The sequence below is a fragment of the Cucumis melo genome, chromosome 8, assembly GCF_025177605.1.
Source record: "Cucumis melo cultivar AY chromosome 8, USDA_Cmelo_AY_1.0, whole genome shotgun sequence".
Taxonomy (NCBI): Eukaryota; Viridiplantae; Streptophyta; class Magnoliopsida; order Cucurbitales; family Cucurbitaceae; genus Cucumis; species Cucumis melo.
Genome location: NC_066864.1, coordinates 13,893,129 through 13,913,614, shown reverse-complemented (window position 1 = coordinate 13,913,614; position 20,486 = coordinate 13,893,129). Strand labels below are relative to the sequence as shown.

The window sequence follows — 20,486 nt, the reverse complement described above, 5'->3', positions numbered from 1 at the left end:
TCCAAGAAGGGTCTGGGTTGTGTTTTGATGCAGCAGGGTAAGGTGGTCGCTTATGCGTCTCGTCAGTTGAAGAGTCATGAGCAGAACTACCCTACACATGATCTAGAGTTGGCAGCAGTGGTTTTTGCTTTGAAGATATGGAGGCATTATTTATATGGTGAAAAGATACAGATATTCACAGATCATAAGAGCTTGAAATACTTCTTTACTCAGAAAGAATTGAATATGAGACAGCGAAGGTGGCTTGAGTTAGTGAAGGATTACGATTGTGAGATACTGTATCATCCAGGCAAGGCAAATGTGGTAGCCGATGCTCTTAGTAGGAAAGTGTCACATTCAGCAGCACTTATTACCCGGCAGGCCCCATTGCATCGGGATCTCGAGCGAGCTGAGATTGCAGTGTCAGTGGGGACAGTTACTATGCAGTTAGCCCAGTTGACGGTACAGCCGACTTTGAGGCAGAAGATCATTGATGCTCAGAATAACGATCCTTATCTGGTTGAGAAACGTGGCCTAGCAGAGGCAGGGCAAACGGCTGAGTTCTCGTTATCCCCTGATGGTGGACTGTTGTTTGAGAGACGCCTCTGTGTTCCGTCGGATTGTGCGGTTAAGACAGAATTATTATCTGAGGCGCACAGTTCCCCATTTTCCATGCACCCAGGTAGTACGAAGATGTATCAGGACTTGAAGCGAGTTTATTGGTGGCGTAACATGAAGAGGGAAGTAGCAGAATTTGTTAGTAAATGCCTGGTATGTCAGCAGGTGAAGGCACCAAGGCAGAAACCAGCGGGTTTATTACAACCCTTGAGCATACCGGAATGGAAGTGGGAGAACGTGTCCATGGATTTCATTACAGGGCTACCGAGAACTCTGAGGGGTTTTACAGTGATCTGGGTTGTGGTGGACAGACTTACTAAATCAGCGCATTTCGTTCCGGGTAAATCCACCTATACTGCTAGTAAGTGGGCACAGTTGTACATGTCTGAGATAGTGAGATTGCACGGAGTGCCAGTGTCGATTGTTTCTGACAGAGATGCCCGTTTCACTTCCAAATTTTGGAAGGGTTTGCAGACTGCTATGGGCACGAGGTTGGACTTTAGTACGGCTTTCCATCCACAGACTGACGGTCAGACTGAGCGTCTGAACCAGGTTTTAGAGGATATGTTGCGGGCGTGTGCATTGGAATTTCCAGGTAGCTGGGACTCCCACTTACATTTGATGGAATTTGCTTATAATAACAGTTATCAGGCTACTATTGGCATGGCACCGTTTGAGGCCCTGTATGGCAAATGTTGTAGATCCCCGGTTTGCTGGGGTGAGATAGGTGAGCAGAGATTGATGGGTCCTGAGTTAGTTCAGTCTACTAACGAAGCGATACAGAAGATTAGATCACGCATGCATACCGCTCAGAGTAGGCAGAAGAGTTATGCAGATATGAGGCGGAAGGACCTTGAGTTTGAGATAGGGGATAAGGTGTTCTTAAAGGTAGCACCTATGAAAGGTGTCTTGCGTTTTGAAAGGAGGGGAAAGTTGAGTCCCCGTTTTGTTGGGCCATTTGAGATCCTGGAGCGGATTGGCCCTGTAGCGTACCGCTTGGCGTTGCCTCCATCACTCTCGACAGTCCATAATGTGTTTCACGTTTCTATGTTGAGGAAGTACGTGCCAGATCCATCCCATGTAGTGGATTACGTGCCACTAGAGATTGATGAAAACTTGAGCTATGTTGAACAACCTGTGGAGGTGCTTGCTAGAGAGGTGAAGACGTTGAGAAATAAACAAATTCCCCTAGTTAAAGTCTTATGGCGGAATCACCGGGTAGAAGAGGCTACATGGGAGCGTGAAGACGACATGAGATCCCGTTATCCCGAACTGTTCGAGGAATAAAACTTTCGAGGACGAAAGTTCCCTAAGGAGGGAAGAATGTAACGCCCCGACGTTCGAGGTAAAATTTTAGCATTTTAAGTAAATTGTTCGGGAATTATTATTATTATTTTAATGTTAATATTTTCTTTTATTTTGTTTAAAATAAATATTAATATTCTTATTTAATATTATTTTAATAATATATATTAATAATCTATTATAAATTTATATTATTTTATTTAATATATATATATATATATATCATTATTTATTTTTATTTTTATTATAATTAAGATTATTATTATTATTATTATTATTAGTTATTTTTTTATTATTACATATAAATTTATTATTATTATTTATATATATATATATATATATATATATATATATATATATTATTACAAAAAAAAAATAATAATAAAAGAGAGAGAGAAAAACCCTACCTCGCGCGCGCACGCCCCCTCCCCCTCCGTTTTCGCGTTCTCCTTTGCGCCGCCGCCCGACGCCCGAGCCCCCCCCTTTTCGCCTTCTTCTTCGTTCGTCTGCCCGCGCGCCGCCATCCATTCCTTCTTCTTCCTCCGTTCTTCGCCAGACAGTCCGTCTGCCTTCACGAAGCCGACGCCGCCACCATCTCCTTTCCTCTCCCTCCGTTTTCGTTTTCTCTCCACCGCGCGCCGCCATCCATAACTCCCTCTCTCTTCGTTTCTATCACCGCTGGCTTACTCTCCGTCATCAGCTCGTGTCTCCAACGCCGACAGAGCACGGAGGAAGCGCCGTCGTTCGCCGGAAGGAAGAAGCCCAGAACCGTGCTGCCGTTTTTCGTCCAACCCGACCCGGTTCCAAGCTGACCCGAACCCGTTTCCGATCCGAGCCACACAATCCGGGTGAGCCAAGCTGAGTAAGCCGAGCCGAGCGAGCCGCGAGCCGAGCCCCAAGCCGAGCGAGCCGCGAGCCGAGCCGCGAGCCGAGCGAGCCGCGAGCCGAGCCGCGAGCCGAGCCGCGAGCCGAGCCGAGTCCAAGCCGAGCCGAGCCGCGAGCCGAGTAAGCCGAGCCGAGCCGAGAACCAAGTCGAGCCGAGCCGAGTCCAAGCCGAGCCGAGCCGAGCCGAGCCGAGAACCAAGCCGAGTTAAGCCGAGCCGAGCCGAGCCGAGCCGAGTCCAAGCCGAGCCGAGCCAAGCCACCTAAGCCTTCCTTCCTCCACTTCGGTTCACGGTGAGTCTTCGGTAAGGATTGTTCTGATGAATTCCCTAATGTTACCTCGTCCGATTCGAGTTTGAATGTTGGATTAAGATATGGCCCTACTTTTCTCCCTTGAAGGTAGTGCAGAGTTGACGCTTAAGTTCTCGGGTTCCGCGGCAGGCCTGGTTGGAGATAGTTTCCTTTCCTGGGGTAAGTCAACGGATGACCTTTTTAAAACAACTGCTACTAAAATCATCAACTAAAACTTTCGTGTTTCGTTAGGTAGATCTGTCGAGCGTGGTTTTCGATCGAGGGGCATAACCGAGTTTCAGGTAAGGGTTTTCCTACTACTGGACCCCGAGTCCAGGTTAAAACCGTAGTAATCCACAGGGGATTACACGTTAGTGGCTGTACTGAATATCTGTATGCGTGTTGACTGTTAAGTACTGACATTATATTTTGTCTGATGAAAATATACTGTGACTGCTATTTGTGGATTGAAATTATATGTTGATGGACCTTAAAGTTACGGTTTAGTTTGTAGTAAAGCACTGGTCTGGATGTGGTTCATGGAATTTGGATGGGGAAGGACAGTGAGTCCGGTTTTGGTTGGTTAGTCGATTGGACCTAGGGTTTCCCTATTTGGCGTGCGAATCGGTAATGCATAAAGCAACTGAGGGTGTAGATGTTTAAACCTATACTATCTGACTGACAAAGCCTATGGTGGGACTGTGATATGAATGTCGTAGGGATGTGGTTGATGTAAACAGTTTAGTTTGGACTGAGGGGTAACGGTTAGCTTCATCTATGGGGTAGTGTGCCTTACTGACATGTACATCCTTCGGGAGCACTAGACTGATATGTGTATCCTTCGGGAACACTAGACTGATATGTGCATCCTTCGGGAGCACTAGACTGATATGTGTATCCTTCGGGAGCACTAGACTGATATGTGTATCCTTCGGGAGCACTAGACTGATATGTGCATCCTTCGGGAGCACTAGACTGATATGTGCATTCTACGGAACCACTAGACTGTTATGTAGGGTACCCCCGAATAGGAAGTTAACTGTTGTTCCCTAACGGGCCCAGTAGTGGGTCCCTTACTGGGTATGTTTATACTCACCCTTTCCTTTCTTTAACTTTTCAGGTAGGGGCACAGCGAGGGGCAGACCGACGAGAGGCAGGAAGGATGCGTGAGGCCCATATGGACGCGTCTGGTTTTCTTTTCGCTTCCGCTATGTATTTTGTCAGAATATTTTGACTGTGATTTTGGACTGGTGACTTGACATTTTATTTTGTGATTTTTTTTAATTATTTAAAACAGGGCCCGAAACTGTCTTTTGTAAGGTTTATAACGTTTTAATGAATCGTATCTGGTCCATTTTAAATTTTTTTTTTTTTTTTTTGTTGAATGGTCGAGTTTTGGTATTTGGTAGTGACCTCAGCTTAGTCCGGAAAAGTTGGGTCGTTACATAATTGTTGGATTAAATTGACTATAGTTAACTGGAAGCCGAGCTGGGAATTTGTCCAACTAAGTCTAAAACGAGTTCGGCCTTGATCTTGGGTAAGCTACTTCCAATGGATTTTTGGACCCTTAATTCTTTGAGGGTTAAATTATTAAATTTGGTTTTTCAAAATATTTAGGACATCGCTGCTTGGAAAGCGTGATTTTACTGTTAGATTTTGATTAAGCTAATCTCCAGGTAAGGGATTCTGCTACTAGACATGCGAGTGGAATTAAGAGATCGCATGTACTTTTAGTTATGCATATTGATGACTAGATTGCATAAAGGCATGGCAATTAATGATGATATGATATGACATGATAACATAATGATATGGTATGACTTGATGATGTGATTATGATTTGTTACGTGCATGTTATGGTTACGGTGTATGTTAGCTTATCCTATTAGAGTCGTACCTACATGGGTGTCCTTCCGGATCACCACCTTTTTAGGACTGTGCAGTCTGATGGGACCGCTAGTCTGGCATTGGCATAGACATGATTCGAGTGATTTGAGAGGATCGCTCGCAGCCCGATTGTCTTAGTGTTTCCTCTAGGTACACTACAGACCAGTTTGTCCTAAATGTTCCTTTGGGATCACCGAAGACCAGTTATATTCCTCCGGGACCACATGTTGCACGTGTTTGGGAACGTGCCAGTTCTTGGGTACCACTTTTCAGGACTCTTATAGGAAGTTAACAGGCACCCAGCGCGACTAGTAGTGGGTCCCTTACTGAGTATTTTATACTCACTCTTTCTATTTCTATTTTTCAGGCAGAGGCAGAGGTAAGAGCAAACGCAAGCTAGCGAGCGACCAGAAGTGCCCATGGCGAGCCATAGGGATCTTTTGCTTTCGCTTTATGTCATAGTTCTGATTTTAATGATTGCATTTTATTTTATTCTTTATTTGTTAATTTATTTCTTTAAAATTAGATAGGGCACGAGTTAGGATTTTATTTTTATACCTATCTCTAATCACATTCGTTTATGCTTTTAAATGAAAATTTTGAAATTTTGTTTTATTTTTATCTACATTTTACAAATTTTATTTATCTTTTAAATTAGTAATGGCTTCGACATAGTATAAGGAGTTGGGTCGTTACAATTGGTATCAGAGCCTATGTTCTAGGTTCTGTAGACTGACTTACGATGTAAGTCTTTATTTTGTTTTGTTTTTACCCATATGGCTATACGATCCTTCGTCACTCGCCAGGTATGTTTAAGTCTTTGCTAATGTTATGATTATAACCTTGCTTGAATAAAAATAGATAGTATGAATGTTATGATTATTGTGGTGAAAAGTTTCTACTGGTGAATTTTAAGAAAAAATGTCGCCACGTAGAGGTAGATGTCGAGGGGGTGGTGGGGGAGGCAGAGGAGCTAGACGTATCCAGCCGGAGGAGCAACTTGCTGCGCAGGCAGCCAACCCTACCGCACCAGTCACCCAGGCGGATCTCGCCGCGATGGAGCAGCAATACCAGGACATGCTACAGACTGCTTTAGCACCTTTTCATGCTGCCCAACAGACTCAGGCCGCCCCTCCTCCAGCCCCTGTGGAAGCTCACCCCGCGTCGGTTCAACTGTCGGTAGAGGCCAAACATCTGAGAGACTTTAGGAAGTACAACTCTAAAACGTTTGACGGATCCATGGACAACCCCACCAAGGCCCAGATGTGGTTGACCTCTATAGAGAAGATCTTCAGGTACATGAAATGCCCTAATGACCAGAAGGTTCAGTGCGCAGTTTTCTTCCTGAAGGATAGAGGCACCGCGTAGTGGAAGACTGCTGAGAGGATGCTGGGTGGAGATGTCAACAAGATAACCTGAGAGCAGTTTAAGGAGAGCTTCTATGCTAAGTTCTTTTCTGTCAACATGAACTACGCGAAGCAGCAAGAGTTCCTAAACTTGGAGCAAGGCGACATGACGGTGGAGCAGTATGACGCTGAGTTTGATATGCTATTCCGCTTTACCCCTGATGTTGTGAAGGATGAGGAGGCCAGAACCGAGAAGTTCGTCAGAGGTCTCAAAATAGACCTCCAAGGTATCGTTTGAGCCCTCAGGCCAACTACCCATGCTGATGCTTTACGCCTTGCACTAGACTTGAGTCTGCATGAGAGAGCTGATCCGTCCAAGGCTGTCGGCAGGGGATCAACCCTTGGTCAGAAAAGGAAGGTTGAGTCGCAGCCTGACTTGACACCGCAGCAAAATCTGAGGTCAGGAGGTATCTTCCAGCGGCATCGTCGGGAGCTTGCAGCAGCCGGGAGAACCTTGAGAGAGCTACCTGTTTGTCCTAGCTGTGGAAGAGTTCATGGAGGTCATTGCTTGGCCGGGAGCAGAGTTTGCTTTAGGTGCAGGAAACTAAGGCATACTCCTCAGAAACTCATTGAGACTACCCCGCATCAGCCTCCCGCTTCCCAGCAGGGAAGAGTTTTTGCCACTACTCGTCAGGAGGCCGAGCGAGCTGGTACAGTGGTGACAGGTACGCTCCCAATCTTGGGGCACTATGCCTTTGTGCTTTTTGACTCGGGGTCATTCGTTCATATCCTCTATGTTTGTTCAGCATGTTGGTTTAGAGGTAGAACCGTTGAGTGGTGTTTTGTCTGTTTCTACTCCATCTAGGGAGGTTTTGTTGTCTAAAAAAAAGATAAAGGCATGTCAGATAGAGATAGCAAACCAGATGTTAGATGTGACCTTACTAATGTTAGACATGCAGGATTTCGACGTAATCCTAGGCATGGATTGGTTGTCTGCTAACCATGCAAGTATAGACTGTTTCCGTAAGGAAATCGTTTTTAATCCCCCCTCTGGGGCTAGTTTCAAATTTATGGGGACAAGAATTGTATGTATACCCAAGGTCATCTCAGCTATGAAGGCTAGTAAACTACTCAGCCAGGGTACTTGGAGCATCTTGGCAAGTGTATTAGATACCAGAGAACCAGAAGTTTCCTTGTCCTCCGAACCAGTGGTAAAGGAGTACCCTGATGTATTTCCTGACGAGCTTCTAGGACTTCTACCTCCCAGGGAGATAGACTTCGCCATCGAGTTAGAGCCAGGCACTGCTCCTATCTCAAGGGCCCCTTACAGAATAGCTTCAACTGAGCTAAAGGAGCTGAAGGTGCAGTTGCAAAAGTTGCTGGACAAGAGTTTCATTCGACCCAGTGTGTCACCTTGGAGAGCACCAGTGTTGTTCATGAAGAAGAAGGATGGGTCAATAATGCGCCTTTGCATTGACTATAGAGAGCTGAACAAGGTGACAGTCAAGAACCGCTATCTCTTGTCCAGGATTGATGATTTGTTCAATCAGTTGCAAGAAGCCACCATCTTTTCTAAGATCGACCTACGATCAGGCTACCACCAGCTGAGGATCAGGGATAGTGATATTCCTAAGAGCGCTTTCCGTTCCAGATACGGGCATTACGAGTTCATTGTGATGTCCTTTGGTTTGACTAATGCTCATGCGGTATTCATGAACTTGATGAACAGGGTGTTTAAGGACTTCTTAGACACATTTGTCATAGTTTTCATTGACGACATTTTGATTTACTCCAAGACTAAGGCTGAGCATGAAGAGCATTTGCATCAGGTTTTGGAGACTCTTCGAGCTAATAAGTTGTATGTCAAGTTCTCCAAGTGTGAGTTCTGGCTGAAGAAGGTGACTTTTCTCGGCCATGTGGTTTCCAATGAGGGAGTTTTTGTGGATCCAGCAAAGATCGAAGCAGTTACTAGTTGGCCTCAACCGTCTACAGTTAGCGAGGTTGATAGTTTCCTGGGTCTAGCAGGTTACTACAGGAGGTTCGTGGAAAACTTCTCTCGTATAGCCAGTCCCTTGACTTAGTTGACCAAGAAGGGGACTCCTTTTGTTTGGAGCCCAGCTTGTGAGAGTAGCTTTCAGGAGCTTAAGCAGAAGCTTGTGCCTGCACCAGTCCTGACAGTGCCAGATGAATCTAGAAGTTTCGTGATCCACAGTGATGCCTCAAAGAGAGGACTGGGTTGTTTTCTGATGCAGCAAGGTAAGGTTGTTGCTTATGCCTCATGTCAGTTGAAAAGTCATGAGCAGAACTATCCTATCCATGACCTAGAGTCGGCAGCAGTAGTTTTCGCACTGAAGATATGGAGACACTACCTGTACGGTGAGAAGATACAGATTTTCACTGACCATAAGAACCTAAAGTACTTCTTCACCTAGAAGGAGTTGAACATGAGACAGAGAAGATGGCTTGAGTTGGTGAAGGATTATGACTGCGAGATTCTGTATCACCCAGGTAAGGCAAATGTAATAGCTGATGCGCTGAGTAGGAAGGTTGCACATTCCGCAACGCTTATTACCAAGCAAGCTCCCTTACTCAGAGATTTTGAGAAAGCTAAGATTGCAGTCTCAGTAGGGGAAGTTACCTCACAGTTGGCTCAGTTGTCAGTGCAGCCGACCTTGAGACAGAGGATTATTGTTGCTCAGCTAAATGATCCTTATTTGGTCGAGAAGCGTCTATTAGTAGAGGCAGAGCAAGGTGAGGATTTCTCGATATCCTCTGATGATGGCCTTACGTTTGATGGACGTTTGTGCGTGCCGGAAGACAGTGCAGTCAAGACAGAGCTTTTGATTGAGGCTCACAGTTCTCTATTTACTATGCACCCTGGAAGTTCGAAGATGTACCAAGACTTGAGGTGTGTCTATTGGTGGAGAAACATGAAGAGAGAAGTGGTAGACTTCGTCAGTAAATGTTTGGTGTGCCAACAGGTGAAGACATCTAGACAGAGGCCAGCAGGGTTGTTGCAACCCTTGAGTGTGCAGGATGGAAATGGAAAGTGTGTCGATTGACTTCATTACAGGACTGCCCAGGACTCTAAAGGGCTATACAGTGATCTGGGTTGTTGTCGACAAGCTCACAAAATCAGCCCATTTCATTCTAGGGAAGTCCACTTACATTGTCAGTAAGTGGGGACAGTTATATATGACCGAGCTAGTGAGACTGAATGGAGTACCTGTATCCATCGTTTCTGACAGAGATGCTTGTTTCACATCAAAGTTCTGGAAAGGACTTCAGCTTGCTTTGGGCACGAGGTTAGACTTCAGCACAGTTTTTCATCCTCAAACTAATGGTCAAACAGAGAGGTTGAACCAGATTTTAGAGGACATGCTGCGAGCTTGTGTGCTAGAGTTTTCAGGGAGTTGGGACTCCCATTTACATTTGATGAAGTTCGTCTATAATAACAGTTATCAGGCCACCATTTGTATGGCATCGTTTGAAGCTCTATATGGTAGGTGTTGTAGATCTTCTGTTTGTTAGAGAGAGGTAGGTGAACAGAGACTGCTAGGCCTTGAGTTAGTGCAGACCACCAATGCAGCGATACAGATGATTAGAGCTCGTATGTTGACAGCACAGAGCAGACAGAAGAGTTATGCTGATGTACGGCATAAGGATCTCGAGTTTGATGTGGAAGACATGGTTTTTCTGAAGGTAGCATCTATGAAGGGTGTTCTGAGGTTTGAAAAGAAGAGGAAGCTAAGTCCACGTTTTGTAGGGCCATTTGAGATACTGGAGTGGATTGGCCCTGTAGCTTATCGTTTGGCGTCGCCCCCTTTTTGTAGTGCATGACGTATTCCATGTGTCCATGCTGAGGAAGTATGTCGCAGACCCGACCCATGTAGTTGACTTCAAGCCATTGCAAATTAATGAGAACTTGAGCTACGAGAAGCAACCTGTTAAGATTTTGACAAGGGAGGTCAAGGTGCTCCGTAATCGAGGAATTACGCTGGTCAAAGTTCTTTGGCGAAACCATGGAGTTGAAGAGGCCACATGGGAGACAGATGAGGACATGAGAGCCCAGTACCCTGAGCTGTTCGAGGATTAGAACTTTCGAGGACAAAAGTTTTTCAAAGGAGGGAAGATTGTAACGCCTCAAAATTTAGGAATTTAATTTTATTATCTTAAGTATAATTTTGAGATTTTGGGTGTTATTTAAATGTTGAAGATTTTATCTTATGGAGATTTGATTCTATTGGATAATTGAAAATATCAAATTTTTGTTAAGCTGGAATTTATGTTTGTTTTGGTTATGTATGTTTAGAGGTATTTTTGGACTTAAGTACTTAACAATTGTATTGTGAGAATAATGTAATGATTTATGAAAATATAGTTTGATAAGATAAAGATAATTGGTTGGTTGAGGAGAGAGATTATGTGATTTATTTGGGAAAAGAAAAAAATGAAGATAAAAAGGGAGATTTTGTGGGTTTTAAATGAGGAGAGAGAAGATTTGTTTTATTTGGTTGAGTTTGGGGAAAGAGGAAAAGAAAAAAGAAAAATAATAATTAATGTTATTATTTTATTTAATATGGCATAGGAAGTTGTGTCATCTCCTTCATTGAAAAAAAAAGGAAAGAAAAAGAGAAAACCCTAACCTTAATCCCGCCGCAGCCACCCCTTTTTGCAAACCGCCGCCGCCACCACAGGCGCCGTCAATCCGAGCCGATCGGCTTCATCAGGTGCGTCGCCTCCGTCATTTGAAGTCGCGCCGCTGCCGTAGCCAAACCATGCGCAACCTCTCCAGCATCTGCTTCATTTCATAAAGCTCCAATGATTGCTTTCTAATTGCATCCATCCTACAAACTATAAAAGTTAGTGTGGATAAATCCTTACGAACTTCTTTTATGTCCTTTTTCAGTTTTTTGTAGGATTGTGAATGACTTTGTTGTTCTTTGTCATTGGACTTCTTTGATCTGCAACGTTTCTTGTTGATTATTGGATGCATTTCGGACTGGTCAGTCACGGTTTATCTTTGTTTCCTTCATGGTGACAGTTGTGGAGATGAGGCTGATTACTCCAATGATTGATTATTTATTGCATCATCAGAGGTATTGGTATCACTGTTGTTAATATCTGGCATGGATTCATCATCCTCCATTTCCATGTTATCATCCCCTAAAATTTGACTCTCCATGAAAGCTTTCTCTTGGGTTGATAGCTTCAATTTAGGTTTAACAGCAGTCTGCAATGTTACAATCAAAGAATTGTTAATACGTTGTATATCAAACTAAGCTACTAAACTATCGTTTATAAAATAATATGATATTCGATATGGTATTCAATATAAACGATATTGCATTAAGCTAAAGGATCGTATATGTTCAAATGTAAACGATCGTGTAATTATTTTAAACGGTCGTGCAATTGTTTTAAACGATCGCTAACAAGTTTTACTTACATTTTTGTTGTCGAATATGTTCTTCCGCAACATTTTGTAAGATGGAGCTTGTGTACAATTCCATCTTAATATTTTAGGGATTGATCCCTTACTATTTTTGGTGGCCAGGTGCTCACTTCCAGTTGAGAGTATTTCATAAGCCCACACCTAAAACATTTAAACAAATATGTTAAACTTTGATGTTTAGTTTGTATTTAATTAAAGTGTAGAAACAAATAAAAATCACCATAAAAGCAAGTACATGGCCTTTGATATTGTAGTATGCCACTGCTTTGGAACTTTTTGCCTTCTTTAACTCGTATGCTTCTTTTTTTTTTTTCCTTGTAGAATTGTCTTTAAACTGTTGAGCAAACAAGTGTAGAAGAAAGTTGACCAATCAAAGTTCTTAAAAACTTCTTCATCATCAACTCTTTCCAAAATATCCATATCAAACTATGTTTTCTTATCCTTCCCGATCACCACAGTTTCAATAAAAACATCCAAGGTAACCTTCACAGCATCATCATCATTCATAAACTCAAAATTCTTGAAAATTTCCTCAACTTTCAAGCACGTTATTATTTTCTTGTTTTTTGATCTAAAAAGAAGACTTTGTAGGCGCTTATTATCATAATCTTTCCCCAATGTTACATTGGTTGGCCACAACCCGGTTATGATGTTGAATTCATTTTGTGTGAAACAGACATTTTTCCCAAAAAAGAAAAACAGATTTCATTTGCATTGGCTTCTTCAGGTATCTGCCTCAGTAAGAAATGATGGATCAACTGGCCGTTGAAGATCAAAAAATGTTTTGTCGAACATCTGCAACTGTTACATGGTCAGTTTATCCTTAATAAGACTGTCAATCTTGTGCACTTAGCATGAGACAGTGGCAGGAAAGTATTTGTCACTAGGTGCGACAGCCATCCAGAAAATAATGATCATAATATATTTTCGTTATGTACACGATCGTTTATAAAACAATAAACCATAAACCCTAAAATTAAATTATCGTTTACTTGATTTAATAGATCGTTTAATCCAAACAGAAAGACATTCGTAATATAATTAATCGGCAAGTAATGATAAATTGAAACATTTAACAATCTCTAGAATAAAATTTTAAACGAATCTGAAACGCTTGAGAATAAGAATTTAACAATAGAACAATAGTTTTCAAGAAAAAAGTCAAAACATTTGAAATATAAAGAAGAACGTAACATTATAGTACGAAAAGTTCAGCAACATACATTTTGACGTTGAAGAGAAAAATGGACTGAGAGAAAAATGGAATAGGAAATCTTTGAGACGAAAAGCTAAGTGATCAATGCGTTTGTATATTGCGAAGTGACGAAAAACGAAGAAGGCGGTATGTATATTGTTGGTTTTTACCAAAGGGGCAATATTGTAAATTTTCGTGCCTTTTTTAAAATGTCGAATCGCATTCCTTACTGTTTAATATATATATATATATATATATAAACAATCTTTTAAAAGATGTAATTGATCGCATTGTTAAATGATGGCAAAAACATATAATATTAAATGATGATGTTGTACAATTAGATGATCGTGTAGGATATCATTTATAAGATGTTAAACAATGATGTTGTATAACTTACGTGATCATGAAGTATATTATTTAAGCGACTATGTATTTATACGATTAAACGATAGTATTGTTGGATATAAACAACCGTGATAATAAATGTAATTGATCCTTTTATACGTTTTACAAGATAGTGTAAGATATAAAGAGTGAAATGGAATACAGATTTCTCGAGTATAAAATAAAGAAATTTTCAAAAGTTAAATTTAAAGATTTGAAACTTTACAAATACTATAAATCATCTCTAAAATATTTAGAAATTTGTAGGTCGAAGGATGCAGAATCAATGTATTCTTGAATTGACATTCTTCTTTCGTTTTTCTTGTTGTTTTCTTCTTGTGTTGAGATTGGTTGTCTCCATATCAATTTTGAAACTTTTATCTTTTTTTGCTGACGACCATTATTTTTCTTTTGTTTTTCTTTAATTTCTCTTTTATTTTCATTTTGTTTCCACTTCTTGTGATACATGCTCTTGATTGCTATCAGTGTCAACTTTTTCTTCAGTTTCATTATTATCAACCTCACCCTCTTCAATCAACTTTTGTTTTCCTTTTGTTGTATCTTTTGTATTTTCTTCCCCTTGTTTTTCTATTTTTTTTCTTCAACGATTACAATATTTTTCAATTAAATATGGCTTTTTTCTGTTTTGTCTTCCTAGCTTCTATTTTCAACTTCTTCTTTTTCTCCATCTTCAAATTCAATTATTTGAATGTAAAAAGAGAATGTGCTGTCAAAATGATTGTGCAAGAAAATGTAGACAGTCTTGCAATATAAAGATCGTTTAAATATGTATATACGATTGTGTAAAATACATAACGATCATATAACATATATACATGATCATTAAACTAGTTAAGTAGCAAAGAATTAAAATGTGTGTAAACTAAACAAACAGTCGTGTGAAATATATAAACGATCGTTTAATATAAATAAACGATCGTAAAACCAGTTGTATATTAAATAAATTAAAACTTGTGTGAATACCTTTGTTTTTAGTGTTCCTAAATGAATAAACCAATTGTTTTTTTCGTTATATTCATCTATCTGCAAGCACATAAAGTAAGAATGTTCAGAGACATAATGAAGAAAACACATCCAGAGAGATAAATTATATTTGTATATACGATACAAATTATATTTATTGTTTGGAAAAGAATTAAACTTGCGTCAATATTTGTGTTTTTGGTTTTTCTAAATCTGTAGTTGCTATTATTTCCAAACTATTTTGTGTTTCCAAAATGACAGTTTCCGAGCAAAAAAACAACATAATTGTGTTTTATTTGGAAATTAAGGAACATTAAACAAAACAAAGGAGTTTATAATGAATAAGGCACTAACCGTAGGGCAATATATTGTTGCATACTTCACCGTTGTATTAACTTTTTCATCTTCATCAAGAAGATCAAGGCTATAAGTAGGTGGTCTATTTTTCTCCACGACTTTTGTATATGCAATTTCTTTCTCATTCTGTTGTTGTTGAAGTTTGGTTGATTGTGGTGGAACATTCAAGCTTCTCATAACCATTGTCAACATGCTTTTTATTTCTTTTATTCCTTGTCTTAATAATATTTGTTCTATTTCTATTTTTTTTCTTTATTTTTTTCTTCTTTCTCTTATTTCATTTAAGATTTTATTTGTTTCATTGTTTTTTTTTTCCATTTCTTTCTCTTTTTTTCCTATTGCTCTACTTTTTCTTTTCTTTCCTGCTTCTCAATATTTTTGAAATATCTCAAAATTGTTTGAGACTCTTCTTCTAATGAGTCTAGAGGTGTCATAGAGAACTACAAATAAAATAATATTATATTATTAGTGAAAAAGTAGCAAAGGTATTGATAAACATTGATAGATTTATATCACCATCTATTCAAGATAAACATGGATAGAAATCTTTCATTGTCTATCTAGATAGACATATATAAAGCATGCTCTAAATTTACTTACAATCTGAGATTCAAAAATGTCAATGTTTAGAATCCTCTACTCACTTGTTTCCAAACATTCCGATGTTACAATTGGTGACCCTTCAATTGTAAGCTTTCTTCCAAACCCAACATCTAAATTAGAAAGTCTTGGATTTTCTCAAAAGCCCAATAGACTAAAGCTAGGGGAAACCCTTGAAGGTATACAGCATCCTTGTCACTGTATGATGCTTTTTTCAAGAACTGATATGTTAGGATGTATGATAACCTTCCCCATGGATAGTCTTTGAAGATTTCTTCATTATCCAATATGTCTAGATGTAGGAGATTTATGTGGTTGTGTTGCTGATTGGGATTTAAAAATGTTTCTAAGATATAGCGATTAACTAGTTTTTCTTTCAGTGAGTCTTTCTCGTTGCACAACGCTTTGAAAGTTCTTTCTATATCTCTTCTTGTTATAAAGTCATCATGACGAAAAAGGGCATTTTTCAGACCATTTTCTTTTATTTCTCCTAGATTTAACTCAGGGAATTTGTGACCTTTTAATCCAGTTACAAAACAAAATTCTTTCAGCCCAAATTCTGTTATATGTCCATTGAAGTTGAAAGCAAGGACATTTTTTTTTTTTTTTATGGCATTGTTTTCTTAATAGAAAATTCATGAATTGTGTTGGTATTTAGGTCATTTTAATGTTAAGGAACTGGCCAAAAGGACTATTTGTCAAAACTCGAGAAAGAATTCTTTGGTCTATTTTTTACTTGATCTAATTCAATGTTTTTAAACTGTAGTATACAATAATTCTAAGGTTTTTTTTGTTCATCTTCCATAATAATGTCATTTGGATAGTGTTTCACCTGTTAAATGACATAATCCATAGTATGTTTCAAACAAAAGTAAGTTTTAACAAATTTACAAATACATAGCGCTATAAAGAAAAAGATACACAAATATACAACGCTATACAAACAAATATTTACATTATAGTTTGTTACCTTTATTCCTTATTCTTTCTTCATTTTTCTTTCTTTTGTCTTTGTTTTACACTTTATTGATTTGCTAAATAATATTTGTTGATTCTTGCTCACCATCTATTTGTAAAAAAGAAGACTAATATAAATTATTCAATGAAATATATACAATCAGTATAGAAACAGACGCCTTTGTATGCATGATAGATTGTGATAGATATATATTGATCGAAATGAATATAGATTCAAATCTCTTTGTATGTGATATAGATCATGGTTGATATATATAGATGATGGAGATCGATCGAAATGAATATAGATTCAGACCTCTTTGTATCCAAGTCACATCGTCGATCGCGACAATTCTATTGAAGTAGTTACCATGATATAAACGATTGATGAGGAAGATGATGAACGAAAAAGTTTAAGCAAGTTCTTTCACCTTTTTATAGCTTTTTTATTTTGATGGCATTTTTGTAAATACGAATTATTGAAGTTTCTATAAATGTTCGTTTATACTTATATAAACGATCGTTGAAACTTCTCTACATGATTGTGTATACTTAAACTTTTTCGTCATCTTTTACTGTTTATTACCTTATCGTTTATATATATGGTAATGTACATAATCGTGTATGATTATCGTTTATATTTTCAAACATGATTAGATGCACGATCGTGTAAAGTATTTTGTTATCGTTTAGCATTTATTTTTTATCGTTTATGTATTTGGTAATTTACAAGATCGTGTATCAATTGTATATTATTCTACACGATGTCCTCTAATAATTGTTTATTAACATTAGTTGAACACGCGCGAACGATTAATCGCGCATTTATTGAAGTGCTTTTTATATTTCGCATTATGAGCCTATGAACTTTTTCCGTTTCTGAAATTGTTATATAGTGTAAATAATTTGCCGTTTTGTTATATTTTTTAAAAGACCCTTTATTTAAAATAGTAGTTTTATTCCATTGAAGATAAGATTGAATCTCACATATATATATATATACCCAAAAATGAAAATTAAAAATTAATTTTAAAAAAAAGCAATCCTAACCTAAAAAAAAAAAAGAAGAATTTACAGTGTTTTTGATCTCCTTTGTAAATTATTCAGTGGCCAAGCCAAGTTGGTGATTTTTATGTGCAAAATAAAGAGAAGAATTAATAATGAGATGTTTATCCACAAAATTAAGAAGGATGATGATGCAGAACAAAATCAGTGGGATCGACCCTGCCGAGCTCGGGCGATGCAATAGTAATAAGCTCGCTCCAATCGCTTCTCAAACCGTGCAAGATTCAATCTCACATTTTGGCTATCCAGATATATTTTCTTCGTGTACTCCCACCCTTTTTTCGTAATGCTATCTGGATTCACTAGAACAGGATCGTCCTTTTTGTAATTACTATACAGCGAACTCTCCTTCGCCCCAATTTCGTACCCAATGTACTTCAAACCCAGCTTCTTCGCAGGCTCCCCGTAGTATGTTTCCGCTGCCCAAACAGTCCCCAATGGAATTATTTGGATAAAAACCGCATTAGGCCTCATGAATAGAGTGTGTGTCAATGCAGCTCCATGAACTCCTATCAGTACATCACTTTCATTCATCTCTCTATATATCTTGGCCAACTCTGTTGTTTTATCTGGCCTCAAAACTTTCACCTCGAACCCCATTCTCTCCGCCATCTTCACCATCAACTTCTCATTCGTTATCGCTCTTGACGACCCCTTTCTTGACAAAACCACCAATTTCGGTCGCTTTGAGATATACAAAGAAATCTTCCCTTCTTCCTCCTCTTGCCGAATCAATTCACGGATTCGAGGTTGGTACGCCATGTCCAAGAGATTCCGGAAATCAACTATGCTCTTCCCCCCTTCCATCAATGAAGGGTCCACAGATAACTCGTCGTGGATTCTCAAACCAGCAATAACTTGTGGGAAGCAATGAGTTTTATTGTTTTTTCTAAAGTCAATTACAGGGTAATTAGAGAGTTGGGAAAGAATATCAGCATATTTTGTTAGCCACCACTTGTGATACTCAAGGATCACAAAAACAACCTCCTTATTCATATTATGAGAAGTTATATAAAGCGGCAAAATCCCGTCATTGAATTCGTGGTAAACATTGCCCGTATAGCCTCCCGTCGAGAAGAACACGGCTGGGACGTTGTGTCTTACATCGCACCGATGCTGTTGATCAATGTCATTGCTCTTACGTTTCACAATAAGCTCCAATTCATCGATTGTATCCATGGTGTTTTTCTCCCATTTTCTAGTATATGGTTTAATTTTTTCGACTTGGAGCACTCCTTGATCATCGCCAAACTCAATAGGGGAATCAGGTGAGGTATAGAGGAAGATTGAAGAGGAAGAAGAATCTGTTCTTATATCTCCTTTCATAATACAGATATCAGAGCGAATGCTATTTCTGTCGCAACATATGGTTCCTGACAAAGAAAACAGAAACAATCCCATAAGAAAACATGAATTTACGCAAACAAATTCACATGAATCTATTAAAAAACTTAAAAGAGATTTAGTCACAACTCACAACCAATTTTGAGAAAAAAAAAACAAGTGAGAAAACCCCATTGGAAAGATTATGAAGTAAAACAGGGGATTTGTATATTTTAGTGAAATATTTTGTTATTTTCTCCCTTGGTTTCATTAGGATATGAAAACTAAAGTTGTAACATTTTTTATTCAAATAAATGATAAGTTAAAACAGATCAGATTCTAATGGGAAATTTCCCCTTTTACCCCGATATCAGAAAAAATATATATATGTTTACATTAAACCCAACATGAAACATGGGATGAATGACACCTTGAAAACACAGAAACAAATTTCCATTTTTAGAGAAAATTTTGAAAATCAGCTGATTTCTTCTTCTTACTATTCTTTTTTCTTTTTTCTTTTTTCTTTTCGTAAAAAAGAGAGCTGATTTCATTAGGGAAAATTAGTTTTTAAGAAAAAAAAAAGCAGAGGGAAAGAAGAACAGGATGGAATACTTGGAAAAACAGAGAGAAAAGGGGGGAAAACTGATTCTCATTTGATTTTTTTTTTTTTTTTTTTTTTTTTTGATAAAGTATAGAAAGTAAGAGATTGATTTAATAACCATGAAGAAAATTTCAATAAACAGAGAGTGAGAGAGAGAGAGGCAGAGACAGAGAGTAATATAATTAAAGTTAAAGCATAGAAAAAGAGAGAGAAAAGGGAAAATACCATTAGGGATAGAAGAACAGAGAGGAGCAAAAACCTCCTTATCAACAGAGAGATCATCATTTTGAACACCAAAAGAATCTGAAAAACAAAAAAAACAAAAAAACCATTAAAAAAACAGAGAAAGCAAAAGAAAAGCCAAAGAGAGAAAGAGAGAGAGAGAGAGAGAGAGAGAGAGAGGAAAGGACTTACAGAAAGGAGAGAAAGAAGAAGAGAAGAAATGGGGAGCAAAAATGATGGAACAAGAGAGAAAAGAAAGAAAAAGAAGAAACAAAAACTTGGGTTTATTAGCTTTCTTGTAAGCAGAGGCAGAGTAATAAAACTCTTGACATCCCATCATACCCACTTCTCCTTCTTCTTCATCTTCTTCATGATGAAAATGAGTTTTTCCCAAATTCATCCCTTTTCTCCATGGCTGATAGCGCATATATTGATGAACCATATTCCAAAACCAAAGCTGTAAGAAAAAGCCTTTTTCTTTTTTCTTGGAATTCGGCAGCTTTATTTTTTAAAGAAAAAAGAAAGGAGAGAGAAAGAGAAAGAGTACAGAAATTGAAATGGGGTTTGTCTGTGTTTATATAGGAAGGAGAGAGAAACAAAGAGAGGTGATTTCTGGGGTTTGCTGCTGCAGGGAATGAGTAAGGAAGAAAAAGGCAAAAATGGAGGCGTCAAATATGGCTGTATATTGCCTGTTCAGGAAGATTAGGGAACTAGAGAACCTTTCTTTTTTATTTTTATATACATTTAGGGCTTTTTTAAAAAAAAAATAATGGGAACTTCATCTTCTTAATCTATATGTATCTTTTTTTTATTTATTTAACCACATGAAATTAGTTTTAATTACTTAAAATTAAATTTATGCTACTGGAAATTTTGTTGTAAATTACAAAGCTGGTAAATTGTTTATCTATTATTATTATCGGTCTCTATTATAACACATATAGAACGCAATTAGATTATGAAATTTTGTGAGATGATAGCTCATGTGATTTTATATTTTCTAAGGACTCTTTTCAAATATAATAAATT

General features: G+C 38.4%; 1 protein-coding gene across 1 annotated transcript; it reads right to left on the bottom strand.

The window, feature by feature from the left end:
- Positions 1–17,207: 17,207 nt before the first annotated feature.
- On the bottom strand, positions 17,208–20,150 carry LOC103495884 (xylan glycosyltransferase MUCI21-like). Its single transcript, XM_008457566.3, has 3 exons — positions 19,650–20,150; positions 19,461–19,538; positions 17,208–18,681 (listed from the first exon to the last, which is right to left on the bottom strand). Exons 1-3 carry the CDS (start codon positions 19,897–19,899, stop codon positions 17,453–17,455), a joined length of 1,557 nt encoding a protein of 518 aa, XP_008455788.3. The 5' UTR covers positions 19,900–20,150; the 3' UTR covers positions 17,208–17,452.
- Positions 20,151–20,486: the final 336 nt, after the last annotated feature.

Excerpts from the sequence above, each read along its gene's own strand:
- LOC103495884 (XM_008457566.3), bottom strand. The coding sequence starts at position 19,899 with ATGGTTCATCAATATATGCGCTATCAGCCATGGAGAAAAGGGATGAAT. Across the intron at positions 19,539-19,649 it reads TTCTTCTTTCTCTCCTTTCT|ATTCTTTTGGTGTTCAAAAT; the intron begins GTAAGTCCTTTC and ends TTTGTTTTTCAG. Across the intron at positions 18,682-19,460 it reads CTGTTCTTCTATCCCTAATG|GAACCATATGTTGCGACAGA; the intron begins GTATTTTCCCTT and ends TTTCTTTGTCAG.